The 21745-nt window shown below is 38.8% G+C and overlaps 1 protein-coding gene and 1 pseudogene across 2 annotated transcripts; one reads left to right on the plus strand and one right to left on the minus strand.

Moving 5' to 3' along the window:
* The first annotated feature begins 1866 nt into the window (after positions 1-1866).
* LOC148071221 (uncharacterized) lies at positions 1867-4677 on the plus strand. Its single transcript, XM_087800921.1, has 6 exons — positions 1867-2112; positions 2900-2995; positions 3071-3172; positions 3423-3479; positions 3545-3648; positions 3714-4677. Exons 2-6 carry the CDS (start codon positions 2979-2981, stop codon positions 4583-4585), a joined length of 1152 nt encoding a protein of 383 aa, XP_087657047.1. The 5' UTR covers positions 1867-2112; positions 2900-2978; the 3' UTR covers positions 4586-4677.
* Positions 4678-5116: 439 nt separating this feature from the next.
* On the minus strand, positions 5117-21589 carry LOC148071222 (cold shock domain-containing protein E1-like; annotated as a pseudogene). The gene is made up of 16 exons (XR_015712951.1): positions 21482-21589; positions 16787-16886; positions 16195-16281; positions 15967-16064; positions 15809-15890; positions 15573-15701; positions 9781-9965; positions 9445-9517; positions 9202-9366; positions 7773-7880; positions 7521-7699; positions 7321-7433; positions 7131-7250; positions 6881-7056; positions 6650-6813; positions 5117-6605 (listed from the first exon to the last, which is right to left on the minus strand). The product of XR_015712951.1 is annotated as a cold shock domain-containing protein E1-like (transcript).
* Positions 21590-21745: the final 156 nt, after the last annotated feature.

Consider the following 21745-nt stretch of genomic DNA (forward strand, 5'->3'; position numbering starts at 1 on the left):
CACTCTCCCAGAGCGATGTCTACGTCATGGGCAGCCCTACGCGGGGTACCCCTAGGGGACATCTGTGAGGCAGCATCATGGGCCTCACCAAGCACTTTTTTCAGGTTCTATCGGGTGAACGTCGCCACTCCTCATCCATGAGGTGTGGTCCGGTTGCCCGACTTTGTTGCTTCCCCTCAATGAGGTGTATGTACTAGGATTCTTTGTGACCTTGTTGTTATGGGTCATCCAGTGCTTGAAGCACCGCCTCTGGCGGTCAGTAGGGACGAAATAGAAAGAAAGTTACATATGTAACTTTCGTTTTAAGCCAATGGTTGATAGTTCAGTGACTAATGCTATGCTGCAAAAAAAATACAATTAAAAATGAATATTAGAAAAATAAAAGTTTTGAAAAAGGTGTATATTCTTGGTTAGGATTTTTCTTTATACATTTTTTAAAGGAAAAATGAAAGGAATTGAGATTAAATATATATTGGACAAACACTAACGTTAACCTATTTATTTCTAAATAAAAGATACATTTGTATCCATACAAAATGCACTTTTTGTATCTTGCATCTTTCAAAATGAGGCCAATTCTTGTATCAAGCAGGAACGTTGATGAGTTAAATAATTAGTTAAATAAACAAATAATGATATATTAATCTCTTGAGACAATAATCTATCGATGAAGTCCTCAAATCTTTATTCATTTATTTTAATGTAATGTGTTGATATATTTGTTGCTCCTAAGCTATGGAACAATCTTCCTCTCTCTTTGCGCTTGGAGTCTATTGACTCCTTTAAGAAACATCTTAAGACATTTTTATTTGTTCAGGCTTTTCCTTGATTTTCGAGGATAGGTTGTGCTAAATCATTTGATTTAATATTTAATTATTGGAATATATACTTCAATATCATTTGTAAATTCCAGACTATAAAAGTAAATATCTGCGAGTACAAAATAAAGATACAGTACGTGAACACAAGGATCCCTGGAGTCACACGCATAATTAAAAATCAGTTTAAATATAAATGTTTTAAACTTGATTGTTGCATCATCATTTCGACCAATAATAGGTGTTTTAAAAAGGTCAAAACTAACAAATAATTGATAGAAATCTGATAAAAGAACCTTATATGAATCTTTACACAACAAACAAACATGTGGAATAGTTACTGGAGTCTAGATATTCAAAGGAATTCGAGGAATCACATAATTTTATAATTTGGATAAATAAATATTTTAACCCTTGTGTTGGTCAAGGTGAACACAAGGGATACCTCAAACACATTCGTTTTCCGACCTTCGGGTCACCTTGCCCCTGAGATAACACAAGGGTTACACTATACTTAAATCCTATAAGAAAATATATCAAATTATTTCAGTTTGCTTTAATGTATGAGTTTCGTTCATAGTATGTACCTGACAAATTCAATTTATAATAATAATAATAATAATAATAATAATAATAATGAACACTGCCAATAAATGTTTCTGATTGTGTAATATCTTATATTTTTTCTATAATTAAAATAATATTTTATAACTATCCTTTTGTATTTATTTTATTCTAAAAAAAAAAGGTTTTGCAGTTTAATAAATGCTAAGTTCTAAGTGTCCAGCTGTCAAATTGAATATATATTACTACTAATAATATAATAATAATAATAATAATAATAATAATAATAATAATCGTAAAATATCTAATCTACACTCTACACAATGACATTTTAAAACTTTTTAAAATAATTAAAATGACTTCTTTTTTTTATTAATTTTAATTATATCCTAAAACTTGCTTGTGAAAGTTTTATCCAAAAACAAACAGGAAGTATTTTTTAATTCTTGGTTTGTAATAATTGTATACAGAACACTCTAGACTCCAGAATTCTGTGCTGGAACTTCTTTAAAGGCAAAACTCCTTTAGAGTTTAGAGAGAGAAATATACTTTAAAGGACCAAGATCAAAGGACTTCAAAGGACTTAAAAGAGGGACTTTGAAGTGACTTTGAAATGACAATTCTGTATCCAACAAAACGGTCTTTTTCGAGTGCATGAGTGCATTTATCTTATTCAACGTGTGGCTCACCTTTGGAGAAGATATCTCAGGACAAGTCTTCGTGAAGTTCGGTGAGTAAAAAACGAGTTGCTACTAGCTTAAGTCAGTTAGCATTATGGAGTTCTCAGCGAGGAGAAAAAATGATAAAAGCGATGAAACATTTTGCAGCAAGCTGTTTAAGAAGAATAACATTAATATTACCGATAACTAGTAATGGTTTGTAAGAGGAAACGTGGTGTAATGTTAAAAAGCGGTGAAAGTGAACAGGCGGTGCTAGAATGTGGCTAACTGTACTAAGCTAGTTTGCCTAAAAAAAAAACGTCGATTAGATTCAACTTTATTGATACCTTTGGAGATCTCCCTCGGGAAATTGTTGAATTTAATTATAAGATCTAAAAGAAATATACGATTATTATTTGATACATTTATGATCTAATAGATGTATTATATGTTTGAATTATATCTTACGTTTAAAAAATATATTGAAAGATTACTATATATTTTGTTTTATACTTTTTATTGCCTTTTTTTATTGTATTTTATTTGTATACCAAAACGCACATCCTAATGAGCCATCCATCCATCCTGAGGCTGTGAAGTTGGAGAGCAGTGTATTTTTAGGTGAAGCGATCCTAAATGTCAAAGATCCACCAGAAGGGCAGCCATTAAAATAGCTCTGGTTATACAGAATTATTATTTGAAACATGATGAAGACTAGAAAAAAAAAGATGCTCCGGGGCGATAATGCAACAATCTGGAAAGATGACACATTCATCTGCAGGTTTGAGGGGTTCGAGATGGTGACTTGTGAAATGTCTCTGAATCCCTCGTGACAGGTTGTCTTTTGTTTCTTCACAGGTGGTCCAGAGCTTTGCTGCACGAGGTTAGACGTGAGGTCCTGTGCCCGGTCTCGTGGAATATTTACCACGGAAGGAACATGGCAAGAGCTCGCAGGTGACACATTCTCCACGTGCTAAATCATTGAAGAGGGTTTTTTTTTCTGAAGTGTTCCATGTTCATGGTCTGCAGATGGTGGCGACAGATTTTCTCCTGCTGGACTCGTGGAGGTCGCGTAGACTCAAATTACCCAGATCATCATCAGGACTGCCAGACTCCACATCAACCCAACAGGTGCGCTGGGTCTGCAGGGTTGAGCCTCTCTGACCATTTCACAACATTGCTTTATATTGTTTGTGTTCTGAATATCATCAAGGAAATTAAATAAAATGTCCTTTTTTAAATAATAAATAAAAATGAGTGGCTTGTAACAAGCATTTAGCTTAGGGATCTGTTTGTAGAAGAGGGTGGGATCAAAACTGTCCGGAGGGATTTGATGCCTTCTCGGAATCTTAATTGCTCTAATTGTTTTTTCCTCCAAAAGTGAAGCCTCGGTTGAAGAACCCACAGATTCGGAACAAGCCAAGAGTGAGACACTGAGGTAAGCAGCAGTTATGACCTACAGTTATGACCTGGATTTACTAAGATTGACTGATTTCCTGGCAGAATGGAGGTGAAGGTGTTCGTGCAAGGTTTTCCTCGTGTGGTGTGTGGACTGACTGAGGAGACCACATGTCAAGATGTGGTCACGGATCTGGCTAAAGATTTGGGTGAGTCTCCGGTCTTAATAAACGTCAGGAAACTGTGGTTCTCAAACCGATTTCTTTCCCAACAGGCCAGGACGGACGCTACATACTACAAGAGAGATTCAAAGACGTTGAAAGGTGCATGCTACCCACTGAATGCATCGTGGAGACTCTGAGGAAGTACAGAGAGCAGGCAAAAGAGGTCCGGCTGACTTTGGAACACGTTGGACCCTCCAAACAAGAATCGTCACAAGAGCTAAAGAAGCCGAAGAGAAAGTCTGTTACGTTCATGGATGAGGTCCGACTGGAGAGTATGGGGAAGACCAGGGTTTACAGCACGGTCCCTGAAAAGCAAAGTAAGAGAGGCGAGAGAAAGAACAGAAGCTTTGAAGGAATCTTCCTGGAAGGTGACCAAGATAACAGCGAACAAGTCAGAGGTCAGAGAAATTCAGAGTCTGACCTGGATCAACAAACATCTTGCTGCATGGGTAGTCAAGCAAAGATTAGAGACGAGGAAGAACTCCAGAAGCCAGTTCATGATTTAGAACGTTCCAGCAGTGAAGAGAAGCTTGACCACCTCAGGACACAGCTGGGTCATTTGCAAGGCCTAAGGCTTCAAATGGAAAAAAATGACCTGGAAATTGCTCAGTTTGATTGCAGGTCACTAGAAGAGTACAAACAACAAATGAACAGCCTCAGAAGCTCCAGCGTTCAAGAGGAGGAGTCGGTCTCCTCAGAAGAGGCTCGTTCTCCAGATAATCCACACAAATCTGATCTACGTCTGGATGTAAATATCCACAGGAAGTTGCCGCCCAGGGAGACAGTGACCCCTTCTGCTGCCGTCCCTCCCCGTCAGATAATAAAGCAACAGCCAACCAGTCCCAGCCCGCTCAGGGAGTGGTGGGAACGCTGGGCTGAGGCTCAAAGCCCCAAAATACGTCTTTCAGGAGCAAGGTCCTGATTAGAGATGTGTAGCAAATGTCTTCTTGTTCCCAAGGTCCTGATTAGAGATGTGTAGCAAATGTCTTCTTGTTCCTCTTGTATATAGTTCAAATGTGGTTACAGTGAGTTACAGCACTGAAAAAAAATAAAGTTGTTTGGCTTCTTCTCAGTGCTGTTGGTCAGTTTATTTTTAGGTCAGCGCTTTAAGGGGCTCCCTTAACACTTGTCATGAGTGATACTTTCGTTTTATACCCATTATATTATGTTCATTAGTTAATTTTTATTATTGTTTATTTTCTTGAATGTCTCAATTAATGTCCTTTCAACTTCACGATTTAATTAATGCTGTATGTCTTGAATACATGCATATTTGACAAAAGAACTTGAACTTATAGTTCATCAGCTTGCTTTTGGGAAAGAAAACATCGTCATTGAAAAATATTTCATCACAGCTCTGATTTCTTAACTTGTCCGACATGTTTAAGATTTTCTAAATTAATTAATTACATCTGATCAAGGAAGCAACAAAAAAAAAACTGTAATTTTCATAAAACTTTTAATTCAATCTTTTCATCCATGACCAATAACGAAAGTACATCAGAACCTTTTTAATGTAGTTCAACGGAAACCGGGTAAACTTGCAAGTTGAAAGCGGTTCTCCCTGACAGATAAACATCCAACATGCTAACGGAGCACAGTTGGTATTGACGCTTTTAAAAATCAAACTTGTACCATTTTTACCAATTAGCCCATCGGTGTTAATTTTATTTTGTCCTATTTGAAATCTGAGCTTTTTATAAGTAAAAAACGCACACAAACATACAGTATATTTCAACCCACAGGTTCGGGATGCATCATCAAGTCTACTAGAAAACAAAGCCACCCTTAGATTGTAGAATATTTTGGTGGTGGGCTAGTAATCAAGGATATATCCTTTTTATTTTTTTTTAATCATCATTCTGTTTGCATCCACTTCCCAGATGACAGATATTCTAGGCACCAAAATCTTATTCCCATTATTTCAAATCAAAAAATGTGCAAGAAAAAAAAAAAAAAAAAAAGTATAAAAGAACAGCAGATACACGTTGCTTAAGGAATTCTGCACCTGGGAAAATTGCTAAGGTGAAGCTTGCAGATCCCGAAACGGTACCCAGAAGGCTCCAATGTGTAAATACCATTAAATAGTTTTACACCCACATACATCATACACCCCCAAAATCATGCTCTCAACTAAGCTCTTCAGTAAAGCATTTAAAACTGCTCAAAAAAAGCGAGCAGAAGAATCCTCAGTTCAAGTTTGCACGGATGAGAAATATGATCCTCCTTATGGAGGGAACATTGCTTTATGCGTTTTAGAGGAAAAGCATACAAAAGCAGAAAACTAACTTGACAGTTTCTATGGGCAAAAAGCAGAAACAAAGACGAAGCGGGAGGGAAAAGACATGCCGACGTCCACATACACACTCCAGCAAACCAGCTGACACATTACAGGTGCAGAATTCCAGATGGGAGAGAAAAAAAAAGTAGTAGACAGATAAGCACACGATTTGATTTAGAAGGACGAGACCCTCAAGAACAAATAACCCCTCACACACACTTGAATCACTGGTAGGCTACATACACATACACACTCAGAGATCCCACATTTCCTGCAGCGTGGAACTCAAGTATATGGAAGGCAGGGAACTGTGGAAATGAGTTCCATCGCAGGGACACACACATGCCTGTTACTGTGTGATGGCCGATTTTTAATTTGCATGTACAAGCAAGTGATCAATTAATTTCCCTTTTCCTCTGCGGGTGTCAAACAGGACAGGAACCGACCATCACTTGACAGGGTGGACTCTGTATTGCTCAGTGGATTGGATGAGCGTCTTCAGCGACATTTCCACACTCCGACATTCACCTTAGAACTGTCAGGCCCACGAGGTTGTCTCACTATGACCAGGCGAGGAGCGCTAGCATCGTCCAGAGTGATGCTCTTCAGTCTGTTCACCAGACGTTCAGGGCGAGGTGTCGCCACAGGTTTTGGCCCCTCGCTGAAGAGACAATAAATGTTAAGCAAAAGCCTGACATTTCTCACCTGATTCTACGGACGTTGCAGGCACTACATTTTCCAATGCGTTGATTAAAGACTACCGAGAACTCCACCTCATCACCAGCCTGAAGCTCCAGGCCGTCCTGCACCTCCTTCACGTGGAAGAACAGCTTCTTGCCTTCACCGACTTCGTACGTTATGAAGCCAAACTGCCAACACAAAATGTTGTCAAAAATAACAAATGCCACTGGTGATTACCTTCAGGCAACTTCTTACCTGATCTTTGACGCACTCCACTAAGGCTCTACGATGAGGGACAACACTGCAAGCCATCTTCTGTCCTGTCTGAGGCACTGTGCACACTTGGAATTTGACCAGCTCCCCTTTCTGCAGACAGTCGGACTTGTTCGCCATTCCCATGATTCCGAAAGGATAAGTCTGGCCTTTAGATGCTGCCAAGCAGGAGAGGAAACCAGCTTTAGAGAGAACAATAGCTGCTGGAAGACATTTGAGGAGTTACCGTCACCTTCTTCGTTAACTTCAATGAGCCCTTGATATTCAGTCTGAGAAGGATCAACGCTGCGGATTGGACGGATGACTTTGCCCGTCATTACGGTCGCACTGATGTCATCACCAACTCCATTGGCTAAAATAACAGACGTCAGGGTAAGATTTACAAAGCCATTGGATGGATGTTTTATCAATCTCAATCTCACCAGCAGCCACTTTGGTAACTTTCTCTGCACTGACTTTATTGCCCTTCCCCTTAGACAAGGTGTACCCCACAGTGTCTCCTAGATCCAAATTATCCACATCGCCACACAACTCACTGAGAAGAAAGGAATCACAGGTCACAGTAGGATAGAAACAAGAAATATATCACCAACATTATACATGCACAGAAGGGAGCACGCACCTGTAGTGAAAGAAAATCTCTTGATCATGATTTGAGGTCTCAATGAAGCCAAAGTTGTCCTTCAGCGTGGCGACAAACCCGTGCAGTCTCCTAGAGATGGACGAGTTTCGGTTCAGGACCCGGATGGATACGGCACTTTGCAGACCGGTTCTTTTCACTTCGTTGATGCAGAACTCCACCTGGTCGTCAGATGAGAATTGGTGCCACATTTAACATCACGTTTGTTGTCGTGTGTATTTTAAGGTTTTCTACCTTGTCTCCGGCCTGTGGGCTATAACTTCCCTCCAGGTCTTTAACATGATACGGCACAGTGAGCTTCACACCACAGTCTTCATATGCAATCACTCCATCTTCAGCTTCCTGAGAGAAAAAAAAACAAAAACATGATTACCATTTGGATTGCTTTGGACAATGTATACAAGGACTCAATCTAAATAGAATATTTTTTTGTGTCTTTAGTAAAGCAAAGTTAGAGACGCCCCAACAATCTATAAAGCAGTGGATGGTATTAAGAAGGATGCTTTTGTACAATACATGAGAAAGACCAGGGTGGGAGTCAGTAAGTAGTTCAGTTAGGTACAGTTTCATTCGAATCTTGCGTACTTCACGTACTAAAAAAACGATTATTTTTCCTCCAGTAAAAAGAGTTAAAGGTTTTAAAGAAAAAGGCTATACAGTGCTGTAAAATATAGAAAATTAAGACAAACAACAATCAAGTTACTTAATCACAAAAAATAATTTGTAGTGTTTACAACACTAGAAAAAAAGTTTCTGATTCTCAATATGCATTTAAATAAATATGGTTTCTTGCTCCCCCTAGTGTCAAAACAGCACGAACATCCATTTACAAAACAAGATTAAACTTCTTGCACCAGTTTCTCGTTTTATATTCCTGGAAAGTTGAAAAAGTCTCCCAGGTGAGATTTAGATTGTGTCATCTTGCACTTTCTTCTTACTTATTATTTTATCGTCTGTGTTGCTGTGTGCTGGAAAAACAATTTCCCTAAAGAGACCTCCAGAAGGAATCAATAAAGTTTATCTATCCATCCATCCATCTATGAGCACTTGATACGAAAAGTTTTAGAACAACTGATGTAAAGCAGTTGGTGGTCACATGGAAAAATATGGACAGGTGGTCCAGCCAAAGTTACGTGGAATACACAAGTCGAGATCTTCTGTAGTTTACTAGTAATAAAGAAAAAAGTTAATTACATATTGGAGTTTTAATAATTAAAAGATAAAAGTTATGTGGCCTACACACAATAAATGCCCTTTCAGTTCATGGTTCAGTTCCTAGTGCACATTTGTCCTCACACTTGTATTCATTCAAAACAGTATACCAGGACTCATTAAGGGTAGAATGGAGTGCGAATAAATGCCATGCTCTAAACTAGCATAGTCAGTGACATCATGACCCATGAAAGACTAACCTTTTCTACAACTTTGCCCTTTAAAATCGGTGAGCAAAGAAACCAGTTAGATGTGACTGCCAACAGAAATATGTAACCATTGATGGCTTCATGCATAACTCAGGCATACCTTGTAGTTTTTCTAACATTGGATGTCCGTGCAGTAGACGGTCATTTTTAAAAAGGAAGAAAGAAGTTATAATGAAACTCATAAAGAAACTATAATAAAAACACAAAAAGAAGCTGGTGTGTTGGTTTGTAAATTGACTTGCCTTTTCTTTGCCCTTTGTGGGACCTGCATTTTTGGGGGTCGCTGGTATAGCCTCCTTCTCTATGGCACCAAGGAAGCATTGCTCAGACTGGGTATGGAAGGAAACAGTCCCCTTAGGTAGTTTTTTAATCGGCACTGCATGGTTTCTCTGAGCAGACAGCATATCCTGGTGGGAAATGGTTCAAAATTGGTTTTGATCACAATCATCTGGCATCTGTTCGTACAACACTAGGAGGAAGCTTACAGGCACAACAGTAAACTCCACTTCATCTGAGATGTGCAACTGGGTCTCCTCCAAGACTTCGCTAAAGTGAAAAAACATTCACGCATCTCTATCCACACACTTGATGAATCCAAATCCATCACGGATTGCAGAAATCACACCCTGGAATGGTGTTAATAGACAAAGTTAGTCAGTCATAAATGTACACTTTAGCATACTGTTCCTCTGATTAGATTTCTATATTTTCAGACAGCAGAAAGAAACGTGTCAGCAAACACAAAAACATGTGAGGTCCAACTACGCTTTTAAAGCTAATGTATTGGATGTACTGTAGGTCACAGAATGTCATGAACAAACTATTCTTCAATAATTTGTCTTCTTGTTCCAACCACAAGATGAACTGCAATAAAACCTGCCTGGTTTTTAGTGGGAACTTTGGGAATGACCTTGACCACCGTGCCTTCAAACTGCTCGATGCTTATATCTTCAAAAATCACGTTTCCTTGGGGAAGGAGTTTTACTTCCGCCGCTACTTCTTTACCCTAAATAAAAATAAAAAAAAAGAACATTAAAAACTTCACACAGGGGGCGGAGCTTGGCCGTGTAATGGAGTAGACGTGTTAGCCTTGTGCTCCGTGAAGAAGTTATACTTTTACAAAAAAAAAAACTTTCTGGCACCAAAGAAATCCCAACTTTATTCGTCTGGAATACATAATTTAAACAGGATGCCCAAGAAGGACGATAGCGAGAAAAACTCCAGAGCGGCAAATGCCAGTACACGAGTCTGTGTTAGCAAGGACACAGAGGACATACTAGCTGCTATCGCTAAACAAGGTGACGAACTGGCCAAAGTGTGTGAATTGGTGAATTCCCTTAAAACTTCTATGGAGGGTCGTTTGGACACCATCGAAGGTAACCTTTCGGCCCTTCAGAAGGATAACCTGGACGTACACCAGCGCCTGGACGGCGCGGAAGAGGCCTTATCGGCGTCCGATAGCCACATCGCTGCGCTGGAGTCCGTTTGTGAGGGCCTAAAGTCGGCTAACGGTAAGCTAAAAGCTAAGCTAAACGACTTGGAGGGGCGCTCACGACGACTCAACATCCGGATTGTGGGCATCGCGGAGGGCGAAGAGGCAGGTAACCCCACCCGGTTCGTCTCCCAGCTCATCCCCGAACTACTGGGCAAAGAACACTTTGAGAAGCCTCTCAAGGTCGACAGAGCTCACAGGATCCGTCGAGCTAAACCGCAGGCCTCGGAGTGGCCCCGAGTCTTCATGGCGAAGCTACACAACGACAGCGACGTGGGAAAGATCTTTAGCCTGAACCGACAACACGGCCCTTTACACCATAATGGAAAGAGAATCTACATCTTTCCGGATTATACCGCTGAGGTGCTGGCACAACGTCAGTCTTTCAACATCGTGAGGAAGAACCTGGATGAAGCTGGTGCAAAGCGCTCTCTGCGCTTCCCTGCCATACTGCACGTTGTTTACAACAACACCACCTCGGTGTTCAACACGGCTGAAGATGCTGAACGGTTTGCCAAATCCATGCCAAAAAAGTCATAAACTTATTGTGGTAACACTGTTCGCACAGCGTTTTAATGTTTAACAGTCTCTGTTAAGTTTGATCAATGCGTTATTGCATTAATTTGTTTATTGTCACTATGGTAACGTTCAATCTCTTTTTTTATTATATACGTTTTCAACTGTTCAACTGTTCTTGGTATTCCATTTTTTTTTTTATAATATGCAGACATGCTGATAAGCAGTGTGCTGCTCAGTATTGTACATTTGGGATTTCTTTAAAATAATTATTCATTTATTTGTTTCCAATTATTGTTCTGGTGCTCTGTATTATATTCCACGGACTCAAGAGTTGGGTTAGTGTTTGTTCTATTACCAAAAGCTTGCTTGAATTTGGGGTATGTGGGGTTTTGTTGTTTTTACACAACAAGTGGGTTTGAATTTTTTATATAATTTTCACTTTTTGTTTTTTTTTATCTTTACTTTTGACAGCTGTCAGGTTTCTTTCTGTGCATATGCAAAAAATGTGACACTATTCGATAATGGTTAATAATTGTAGTGCGGGTTCAGGATCTGTTCCAATTACATTTACATCTTGGAACTGTAGAGGTTTGGGTAGCGCCATTAAAAAAGCAAAGGTATTTTCACATCTTAAGTCTCTTAATTCTGAAATAATCTACTTACAGGAAACTCACATTCGACCTTCTGAGCAGAGACGCTGATAAGCAGTGTGCTGCTCAGTATAACTGGGTCTCGCATGTATATCAGTCTTCATTTTCCTCCAGGGCCAGAGGTGTTGCCATTCTTATCCGCAAAACCGTCCCATTCGAGCTCCATTCCATAACCACAGACCCAGGTGGGAGATTTATTGTTGTTACCGGCTCCATCAACTCATTTAATTTAACTCTACTAAATGTTTATGCGCCTAATTTTGATTCACCTGACTTTTTCAAGAACATTTTTGATGTGGCTGCACAGTATAGTAATCGCAGCTTAATAATTGGGGGAGATCTAAACTGTTACCTAGATCCTGTACTAGACCGATCATCTTTGAAAACAGCTTCATCCTTGAGATCAGTTCCTGTTATAAATAACTTAATCAAACAAATGGACCTAGTAGACATATGGCGCCTTCAGCACCCATCTAATAGACAATATTCTTTTTTTTCCCCCGTACATCATACCTTTACTAGGATTGATTACTTTATTTTGGACTCAAAGCTAATTTCAAATGTTACTCACTCGACCTATCATAATATTATTGTATCAGACCATGCCCCCATCTCAATGAAAATAAATTTTAACATCCCCACCCGGCCATTTAATTGGAAGTATAACCCTTATCTGTGCCAAGATCATACGTTCACACAATATATCGCAAATAAGATAACAGACTTCACTCTGTGCAACGACAATGGGACCGTTTCAGACAATACATTATGGGAGACACTAAAAGTGGTGATCAGAGGTTACATTATATCATACCAATCACGGCAAAAAAAGCTCAGACGCCAGAGATTCCAGGAGATTGAAACAGAATTAACGAAACTAGAAACTGACTACCAAAATACAAATTCGGATGATACACTACAGTCCATGCTAAAGCTTAAATATGAATACAACCACTTGCTCTGCGATCAGGTAAAAAACTACATAATGCGATTAAAACAAAAACATTTTGAGTTAGGAGATAAACCACACACACTACTTGCCACGCAGCTTAAGGGCATCAGATCCGCCACCGCTATCAACAAGATACTCTCTCCAGATGGACAGTTGATAACAGATCCCAAATCGATCAATGGTAGATTTTTGGATTTCTATACTGATGTATACGCCTCAAAATCCAAAGCGACAGAAGCAGACATAAACACATTTCTTAATATGATCAATTCACCCACTCTTCCAGCTAAAGCCAGAGACGAAATAGATGCAGAGATCACCTTGGATGAGATCAAATTAGCTATTCGGCAATTCCCTAGCGGTAAAGCTTGTGGCCCAGACGGATACGGTATAGAATTTTATAAATCACATATTGACTTACTTTCCCCTTTATTACTTCGCATGATAATCTGCTCATTAAAAGAAAATTCACTTCCCAATACGTTATACGAAGCTAATGTCTGTCTGCTTTTGAAAAAAGACTGTGATGGTGCAGAAGTTTCATCATACCGACCCTTAAGCCTTCTATATTGTGACCAAAAAATAATAGCTAAAATTCTTACAAACAGACTGTCCAAACATATACATAGTTTAATCCACTCTGATCAAACAGGTTTCATACCAAACAGGTTTCCACTTTCAAATACACGACGTATTCTAAACATTGTTAATTCCACAACGCATCCTCATTCTGCAATTATATCTTTAGATGCGCAACAAGCATTTGACCAAGTCGAATGGAAATTTATGTTTTTAGCTCTCCGTAGGTTTGGTTTTGGCGACACATTTATTTAATTTGTTAAACTTCTAAATCCTCTATACTAACAAACTTTGACAAATCCCCCCCTCTTAGCTTGAACAGAGGCACTCGACAGGGCTGTTGTTTGTCACCAATGCTTTTTGCTTTGGTGATTGAGCCTCTCGCCATTGCAATTCGGGACAATGTAAATATTGAGGGCATCAAATGTGGCATGATTACCTCTAAGATCAGTCTGTATGCAGATGACCTGATTCTTACTCTATCAAAAATTCAAAGCTCCCTTCCACCACTCCTTGAATTTATGAAAACATTCGGCCTACTTTCTGGTTTTACTATAAACTGGAACAAAAGTGTCCTCATGCCGCTAAACAATGACCTTGACCAAAACTTCCTTTCAAATCTTCCCTTTAAGCTTTCAATCGATTACTTTACTTACCTGGGCATAAATATCACTAGAAATCCCAAATACCTATTTAAGAAAAACTACTTGATCATCACTGATAAAATTAAAACACTGGTTGAGAGATGGAAGTTATTACCTCTTTCTCTTGTTGGACGTATCAATGCTGTTAAGATGACAATACTTCCTAAACTAACTTATCTGTTTCAAAATATCCCTATATTATTAAAAACATCATTTTTCAAAAACATTGACTCAATTATCATGCCCTTTATTTGGTCCTACAAGCACCCCCGAATATCCAAAGATCACCTACAAAAATCCAAAGTTGATGGGGGCTTTGGTCTCCCTGTCTTCCGTCATTATTATTGGTTATGTAATGCGAGAAATTTTATTTTTTGGAATCCACTAAAACATGTAAAAACTGAATCTGACTCTCTTTCCCCACTTTGGCCTGTAATTGAGACCAACAAATTAATAACAAGTCAGGGTTTGTCGCCATCTGCTGTCTTACTCTCAAACGTTAAGCTTCAAACAAAAAATATCCACGATTTCGTACTTCAAAATTCCTTTAAAATCTTGGCACAGATAAAGAAGACGCTCAACATAACAGAGCAATGTTATGTAACAATCCTGCCTTCAAACCAGGCCAAACAGACCCGGTGTTCATCGACTGGGCTAAGAGAGGCCTTACAACAATTAAAGACCTGTATATAGATGGCAACTTTGCTTCATTCGGGCAGTTAAAGGAAAAATTTGAGTTGCCAAACAACCATCATTTTAGGTATTTTCAAGTGAGGAACTTTGTCAGTAAGTCTTTTCTTAATTTTGAATCGCTCCCGATGGACCACAACTTTTTTACCATTGTCTCGAAGTCTCCCACCTGTAAACATCTTATCAGCCATCTTGTCAAACTATTTGAAACTAAGCCGTCGTCAAATCACATTCACGATGCATGGGAAAGGGATCTGAATGTGAGCATTCCTGAGGAGGTGTGGAACGACTCTTTGTCCACAATAACATCTTGTTCCATAAATGTACGACTACAGCTCATTCAGTTTAAGGTTGTTCATCGGCTCCATTACTCTAAGACAAAATTGAATCGAATTTTCCCAAATGTTTCGTCAATATGTGATAAATGTAAACAATGTGATGGTACTCTTGCACACCTGTTCTGGTCCTGTCCAAGTCTCACTTCTTTCTGGTCCAATGTTTTTAATAGTCTTTGTGTTGCATACAATCAGACTCTTGTACCAGATGGATCATTGGTTATTATGGGTTGTACCAACGATACAAAAAAGCTTCCCAAAGCATTTCAGCTGGCCCTCGCCTTCGGTTTGGTTGTGGCAAAGAAGACTATTCTTCGGGAGTGGAAGTCAGCTTCTCCTCCATCATACAAAGTCTGGATGAACGACATGGCCTCATGCCTCTATCTGGAGGAGAATTGATTTTCCCTTTCTGGGAATGCAGGAAAGTACAAAAAATTCTGGGATCCTTTCATTCAATTCATTAAGAGAGACGCATAGACATTTATAAATTATCCTTGAGCTGGAGTGTTTATTATCATTAAGCTTTTGCCTGACAGTTGTTTTATTTTTTTTTATTTTATTTTTTTTCTCTTATATTTCTACTCTTGTCTACTTTATTCGGTACTGTGTATTCTTGTTTCTTGTTATTTTAATTTTCTTTGTTTCCTGTGCTTTAATAACCTGATTTTCTTTTGTACTCTTGAACATGTTTGCACTTTGTTATAAAAACTGTATAAATAAAATATATTAAAAAAAAAAAACTTCACACATACATTTCTATCCTTGATGGTGAACTCCACATCATCTCCTGCTTGCAGAGCTTCTAGGTCACCTTTAAACTCACTGTAGTGAAAAAATATCTCCTTCACCACATCAGCCCTTTCAATAAATCCAAACGCCTCCTGAAGGTACAACAGTTTAAGGTCAGGACATCACAAGTGAGAAAACATGACAACAGGCTTAATCAGTACGTTTTATTGTTGTCACAGAAGGGATGATTGACAGTTACCTTTGTAGCACACACCACACCCTGGCACCTTGTCTGCTTTTTTTTCACAAGCTGAATATTGCGAGCGCTGACGGCACCAGTACTGAAACGATGACAAAGATATGAGCTAGAACATGATTTTAAAACACTACAATAATAGCATTAACTACAAGACATACTGCTTATTTGTGTCCATATAAAAGCAGACTTCGTCTCCAGTCTCTAGGTGGATGTTTCCCTCTACATCATCAGCGGTGTAAGTCAGGTAAAACACCTCCTGCAGGAGAAAAGCAACTTTATTAGGGTTTTTTAACATGGTCTGTGTGGCACAACATGTGCATTGCAAAAACACAAAAGCTCATAGATGACATTTCATTTTCTGTTAAAAAAAAAGAAGGTGTAATTACCCTATTTCTTTCATAGCAAACACTGCCAGAGTAAATCTGGCCAGGAGCTGATTTTCCATCTAACTACAAAGGAATTGATGAGACAACCTGAAAAACCATAGGAGAGCAGAGTTAGTGAACTGGTCTGTGATCATCAAAAAAGCCAAAGAATTAACAAAGTGACATGAACGAACAAGGAAGGTGGCAGATGAGCACCAGGGACATGAAGCTACAGCAACAGATTAAGGGATAAATGTGACCATATGGACTTGCTTAATATTCAGCCTGTAAGAAAAAAAAAAAATTTATATATATATTTAACAAAATTCTAACTAAGTATTTGCATACAGTCAAATTTACCATGTGCCCAAACACAAAGCAACATGCCTAATGACCATGACCAAGACAATACATTTGTTTGTTCATGCCATGTCTTCAATAATTCTGCATGGTTCTTAGGTTACATAGAATCAGGAGGGAAACACTGCCACACAGTGCTGATAGGGAGGGGTGGAGGCATTAAGTGAATGGTATACTTGGATCAGCTGCATGAAAGCTCCATACAAACTTTGACAGACAAGGACAAAACCAAAGTAAAATCGTGTTCCTTAACTGGATGAATATAACCATGCAGCACAGTAAAGGGGATAGGCGTGCAGGTCTGGCCCCACCTGGCCCGAGGCCACTCTCTGACACTTCAAACTCAACATCATCTGAGGGGACAGAGGAAAAAGAAACATTAAGATAAATAGCTGAAAAGTGCTGACTAAAAGATAACTGTTTTCTGAATCGCCTGAACCATCATGTTATCTTGAAGAGTATCGCTCGTTTTATTATTATTTTTTTTTTTTAAACATCTGTTTATTCAAACTTCACAAGATGCAGTCACAGAAGAAAAAATAAGAAAACAAAAACAAAACAATATATACACAGAAAAAAGACAAACATGCGTGAAAACAAAGATAAAATAATAAGAAAAAAAAGAAAGAAAAATCAATCAAAAGCAGCCAGTCCAGTACACCTCTATCTTGTGATTATTACAGTCAAATCAAATGTTCAATGTTAAAACTTTCCAAAAAGTTATAGAACATTTTCCATATTTTCCAAAATTTTTCCAGTTTACCTTTCACACAAAAACTTATTTTTTCCAAGGCTACATAGAAAGTCAATCCTTTTAGCCATTGGGAGATACTGCAAGCAACAACATTTTTCCAGGAAAGGGCAATGCATCGCTTTGCTTCAAGAAAACAAATGTTAAGTAACGTCTTAATGTTTCTCGAGGTCACAAAATCAGCAGGATAGACATTCAAAATACAGAGTTTTGGGTTCAATGGAATATCCTTCCCAGTCATTTGTCCACTCAATTCTACAACCTTCTTCCAAAAAGAAAGCACCTTTGGACACTCCCACATGCAGTGAAATAGTGACCCCTTATGCTCATTGCATTTTATACAGGTGTCCGGAATATTTGGATTAAAGCGGTGTAGTTTAGCAGGTGATATGTATTGTCTAGTTAACCATTTATATTGAAGTAACTTGGAGTTTGAATTCACTGATTGGGTTTGAGCTGAAGTGCAAGCCTGCCTCCATTCATCTTCGGTTACATCTTCATTTAAATCCATTCTCCAGGCTTGTAAGGTAGTAACTGATGACTCCTTGCACCCATCCACACAAAGTTTATACAAAAGAGATATTTGACCTTTGGGATGTGAATGCTTTACTTGGATTTAATATAGCTTCTTATTTGAAGAAATTTGAAAAAATGTTTTGTGGGAATGTTATATTTTAGGCGGAGCTCTTCAAATGACATTAGTTGATGATCCTTATATAAATCTGAAATTTTACTTATTCCTTTTATGGCCCAGGCCATGAAGCCTGGGTCTTCCCTTCCCGGGCGGAAGTCATCATTACCATATATTGGTGAAAACTGTGACTGTGCTGTAGCTTCCCCCAAATGTGTTTGTGTGCGATACCATATGTCAATTGAGTTTCTCATAAATGTTTTTTTGGTCTGTTTTAAACGTTTTTTCTTTGCTGCCGAGTAAATGTATAAATGAATGGGAATTTTGAGCGTTTGGGACTCCATTGCAACCCAGGCTGGAGGGCTGTTTGTTTCAAAGTAAAACATTACAGCTCTAACCTGCGCAGCCCAAAAATATATGTTAAGGTTTGGAACTTGAGGTCCACCTACATACAAAAGCGAGAGTCTTATTCTTGGTCTTTGTTTATTCCATATAAAGTTTGTAAAGATTTTCTTCAGTGCCTGAAAGAAGGATTGAGATGGAGACAACGGAATTGATTGGAAAAAGTACAATATTTTGGGGAGAATGGTCATTTTCAAAATGTTAACACGACCAATGGTTGATATGGGCAGTTTTGTCCATCTATTTATAAGTTCTGTGATTGATTCTAATAGTGGGTTGTAATTTGTTGGAACTATATCTTTAATAGTAGGAGGAATTTTAACACCTAGATAAGAAAAACTCTCCTTTGCAGTTGAAAAAGGGGTTGATATTGGTGGATTTAGTCTCTCTTGTTCTGTTAAGAACATTATTTCCGACTTAGTGTTGTTAATTTTGTATCCCGAAAAAACTCCAAACTTTGCAATCAACTCTAGTATATTTGGTAGTGTCTCTGTTAAGTAGGAACAAAAAAGAATTACATCATCCGCATACAGAGCAATTTTATGTTCCATATCTCCAACTGTTATACCAATGATATTTGTGTGTTTACGGATAGCCATTGCAATTGGCTCAAGTGCTAGAGTGAATAACAATGGAGATAATGGACAACCCCGTCTTGTACCTCGCTTGAGATTAAAAGGGGAGGAAATGAGACCATTTGTCAAAATTTCAGCTTGAGGATTTGAATACAATAGTTTGACCCACTTGAGAAAATTCCCGCCAATTGAAAATCTTTCCATCACATCAAAGAGATATCGCCATTCTATCCTGTCGAAAGCTTTCTCCGCGTCTAAAGATATTATTGCGTTATCATTGCATCCCGATTTTTCGTAGACAATATTATACACTCGTCGAATATTATGAAATCCCTGCCTTCCCTGTACAAATCCATTTTGATCAATATGTATAACTTTGCCTAAATTAAGTTCCAACCTCATTGCAAGAACCTTGATTACATTTTTTAAGTCATTATTAAGCAGGGAGATTGGTCTACAAGAAGCACATTCAGATGAACTCTTCCCTGGTTTTAACAATAATGTGATTGTTGTTGTATTCAGAGTGGGTGATAAAGTTCCAGTGATAAATGCTTCTTGATACATATCTAATAGAGGTTTCAATAATTTATCCCTAAATATTTTGTAAATATCAATTGGAATTGCATCAGGTCCTGGGGTCTTTCCGCCTGTCAAGTTAGTAACCGCTTCATTTAATTCTTGGATTTTTATGTCAGATTGTAACACATCTTTAAATTGTTCATCAATTTGAGAAAAGTCAAGCAAATCTAAAAATTCCTTTTGCAAGTTTGGAGCCATCTCGTTATATTGGGAAGAGTATAAATTCTGATAAAAGTGTAAAAAGGTATTATTTATTTCTTTTGGGTCAACAGTTATTCCTTCACTTGATTTGATGCAGTTTATTGCTCTCTCTGATTGTTGCTGTTTTATGCGCCATGCTAGCATTTTTCCAGCCTTTTCCCCCTGTTCATAGTACGACTGCCTTAGTCTCATTAGACTCTTTGTTGCTGCATTTGTTGATAGCAAATTATATCGAGACTTAAGTTTCTGCAATTCCAAGAGTAATTGTTGGTCACTATTTTGAAAAACCTGCATTTCAATCCCTTTTATTGATTTTCCCAGCTCCTACATTTCTTGTCGATTTATTTTGTTTTTGTGACTCGTAAAACTAATCATTTGTCCTCTCAAGAAAGCCTTGAAGGCCTCCCATCTCACAGATGCTGATGTTTGATGCGTGTTGTGCTCAAAATAAGTATCAATCTGTTTCCCGATAAACTCAACAAACTCTGGATCTTTTAACCATGCTGACTGTAATCGCCATCTGGGGTAGTGATATAATATGTTTGGAAATTCCAGGTTGAAGGATACAGGGGCATGATCAGAAATAATTATACTATCATACCAGCATTTTGTAACTCTTGAAAGTAAATCAGCAGATAGTAGAAAAAAATCTATTCTGGAAAAGGTCTTGTAGGTGCCAGAGTAACATGAGAAAACCCTCTGATCTGGGTGTAGATTCCGCCAGATGTCAACCAAGTTAAAATCTTTTTAAGATTGCAACAATTCCTTTCGTGTTTGTGGATGTGATGTGTCAACTCCAGTAGATCTATCTAGTTCTGGATGTAATGTACAATTGAAGTCCCCACCGATGATCAGTTGACCAGGCAGGGGGGCTACTGACAGAAAAATATGTCTGTAAAATTCTGGGTTATCATTGTTGGTTCCATATATATTAACAAGATTAAATTTTGTTGATAGAATTTCACATTGAATAATGAGAAACCTTCCGAATTTATCTTCTGTAAAATTAATTAATTTAAAGGGTATTGATTTGTGGACCAGTGTCATCACTCCCCGTGCCTGGGAACTAAAGGAAGAAGAGAACACTTGACCAGGCCAGTTTTTTCTCACTCTGTTTACATCGTCTGGAGTCAAGTGAGTCTCCTGAAGAAACACCACCTTAGCTTTGGATTGTTTGATAACTTTCATCACTTGTTTGAATTTTTTATATTGATTAAGTCCTCTCACATTCCACGAGGTAAACAATAAATTTGAAGTCATGTATAAAATACAGGTATTTTAAGTGGACAGCAGAGGTCGTACTTTATAAGGCTGCAAAAATGAAAAACACAAGAAAAAAGGGAAAAAAAACCCTGAACTTAAACGAGTGCCTACAGAACACCAGCAACATCTATCCCCACCCAACTTATGAATCCCCAGGGGCCACAAAAGGGCCCAGCTATGATGCATCCCTGGTCCTCCGAGACCCTCACTCGACATAGGAACAAGTCACTCAACCACTCGTGAGCTCCCGCCCCTCCCATTAAAACAAAAATACTTTAACTCAACTTTCTTGTTTTATAATAAACACGATCATTTGCGTCTACGACACGTTATGAATATGATCAACACGTCACGGTTGTCTTACGTCATCCGTCAATCATCCGCTGGCTCGGCCCGTCGCTGTTTCAGTCCCTGGATAAACTGCTCCACCGCAGCGCCGCTGTTGAATGAGTGACGTTTACCGGAGACAGTGATGAGGAATGTGGCCGGGTGTATGACTCCGTATCTCAGATCAGGGATGGAAAGAGAACTCAGCTCCTTCTTTACCGAGTCGAACATTTTCTGCCGTCTCATCAGCTCTGGCGACACGTCCGAGAAAAACATGATCCTGCGCTGCTCCAGAAAGAGTGGTCCCCTCGTCCTGGCCGCCTTCATCACCCGTTGTTTATCCGCGAAGTGAGTGAACTTGACGATCACAGCCCGGGGTCGCTCCTCCCGACCCGGTGCGCGCTGTCGATGCTTAGAGTCCGGGGAAAGTTCTCGGCCCCAAGCACGTCAGGAAGCCACCTTTCCAGAAACAGACAAAAATCC

Source organism: Callionymus lyra, chromosome 10 (genome assembly GCF_982586985.1).
Source record: "Callionymus lyra chromosome 10, fCalLyr1.hap1.1, whole genome shotgun sequence".
In the NCBI taxonomy this organism is placed as follows: domain Eukaryota; kingdom Metazoa; phylum Chordata; class Actinopteri; order Syngnathiformes; family Callionymidae; genus Callionymus; species Callionymus lyra.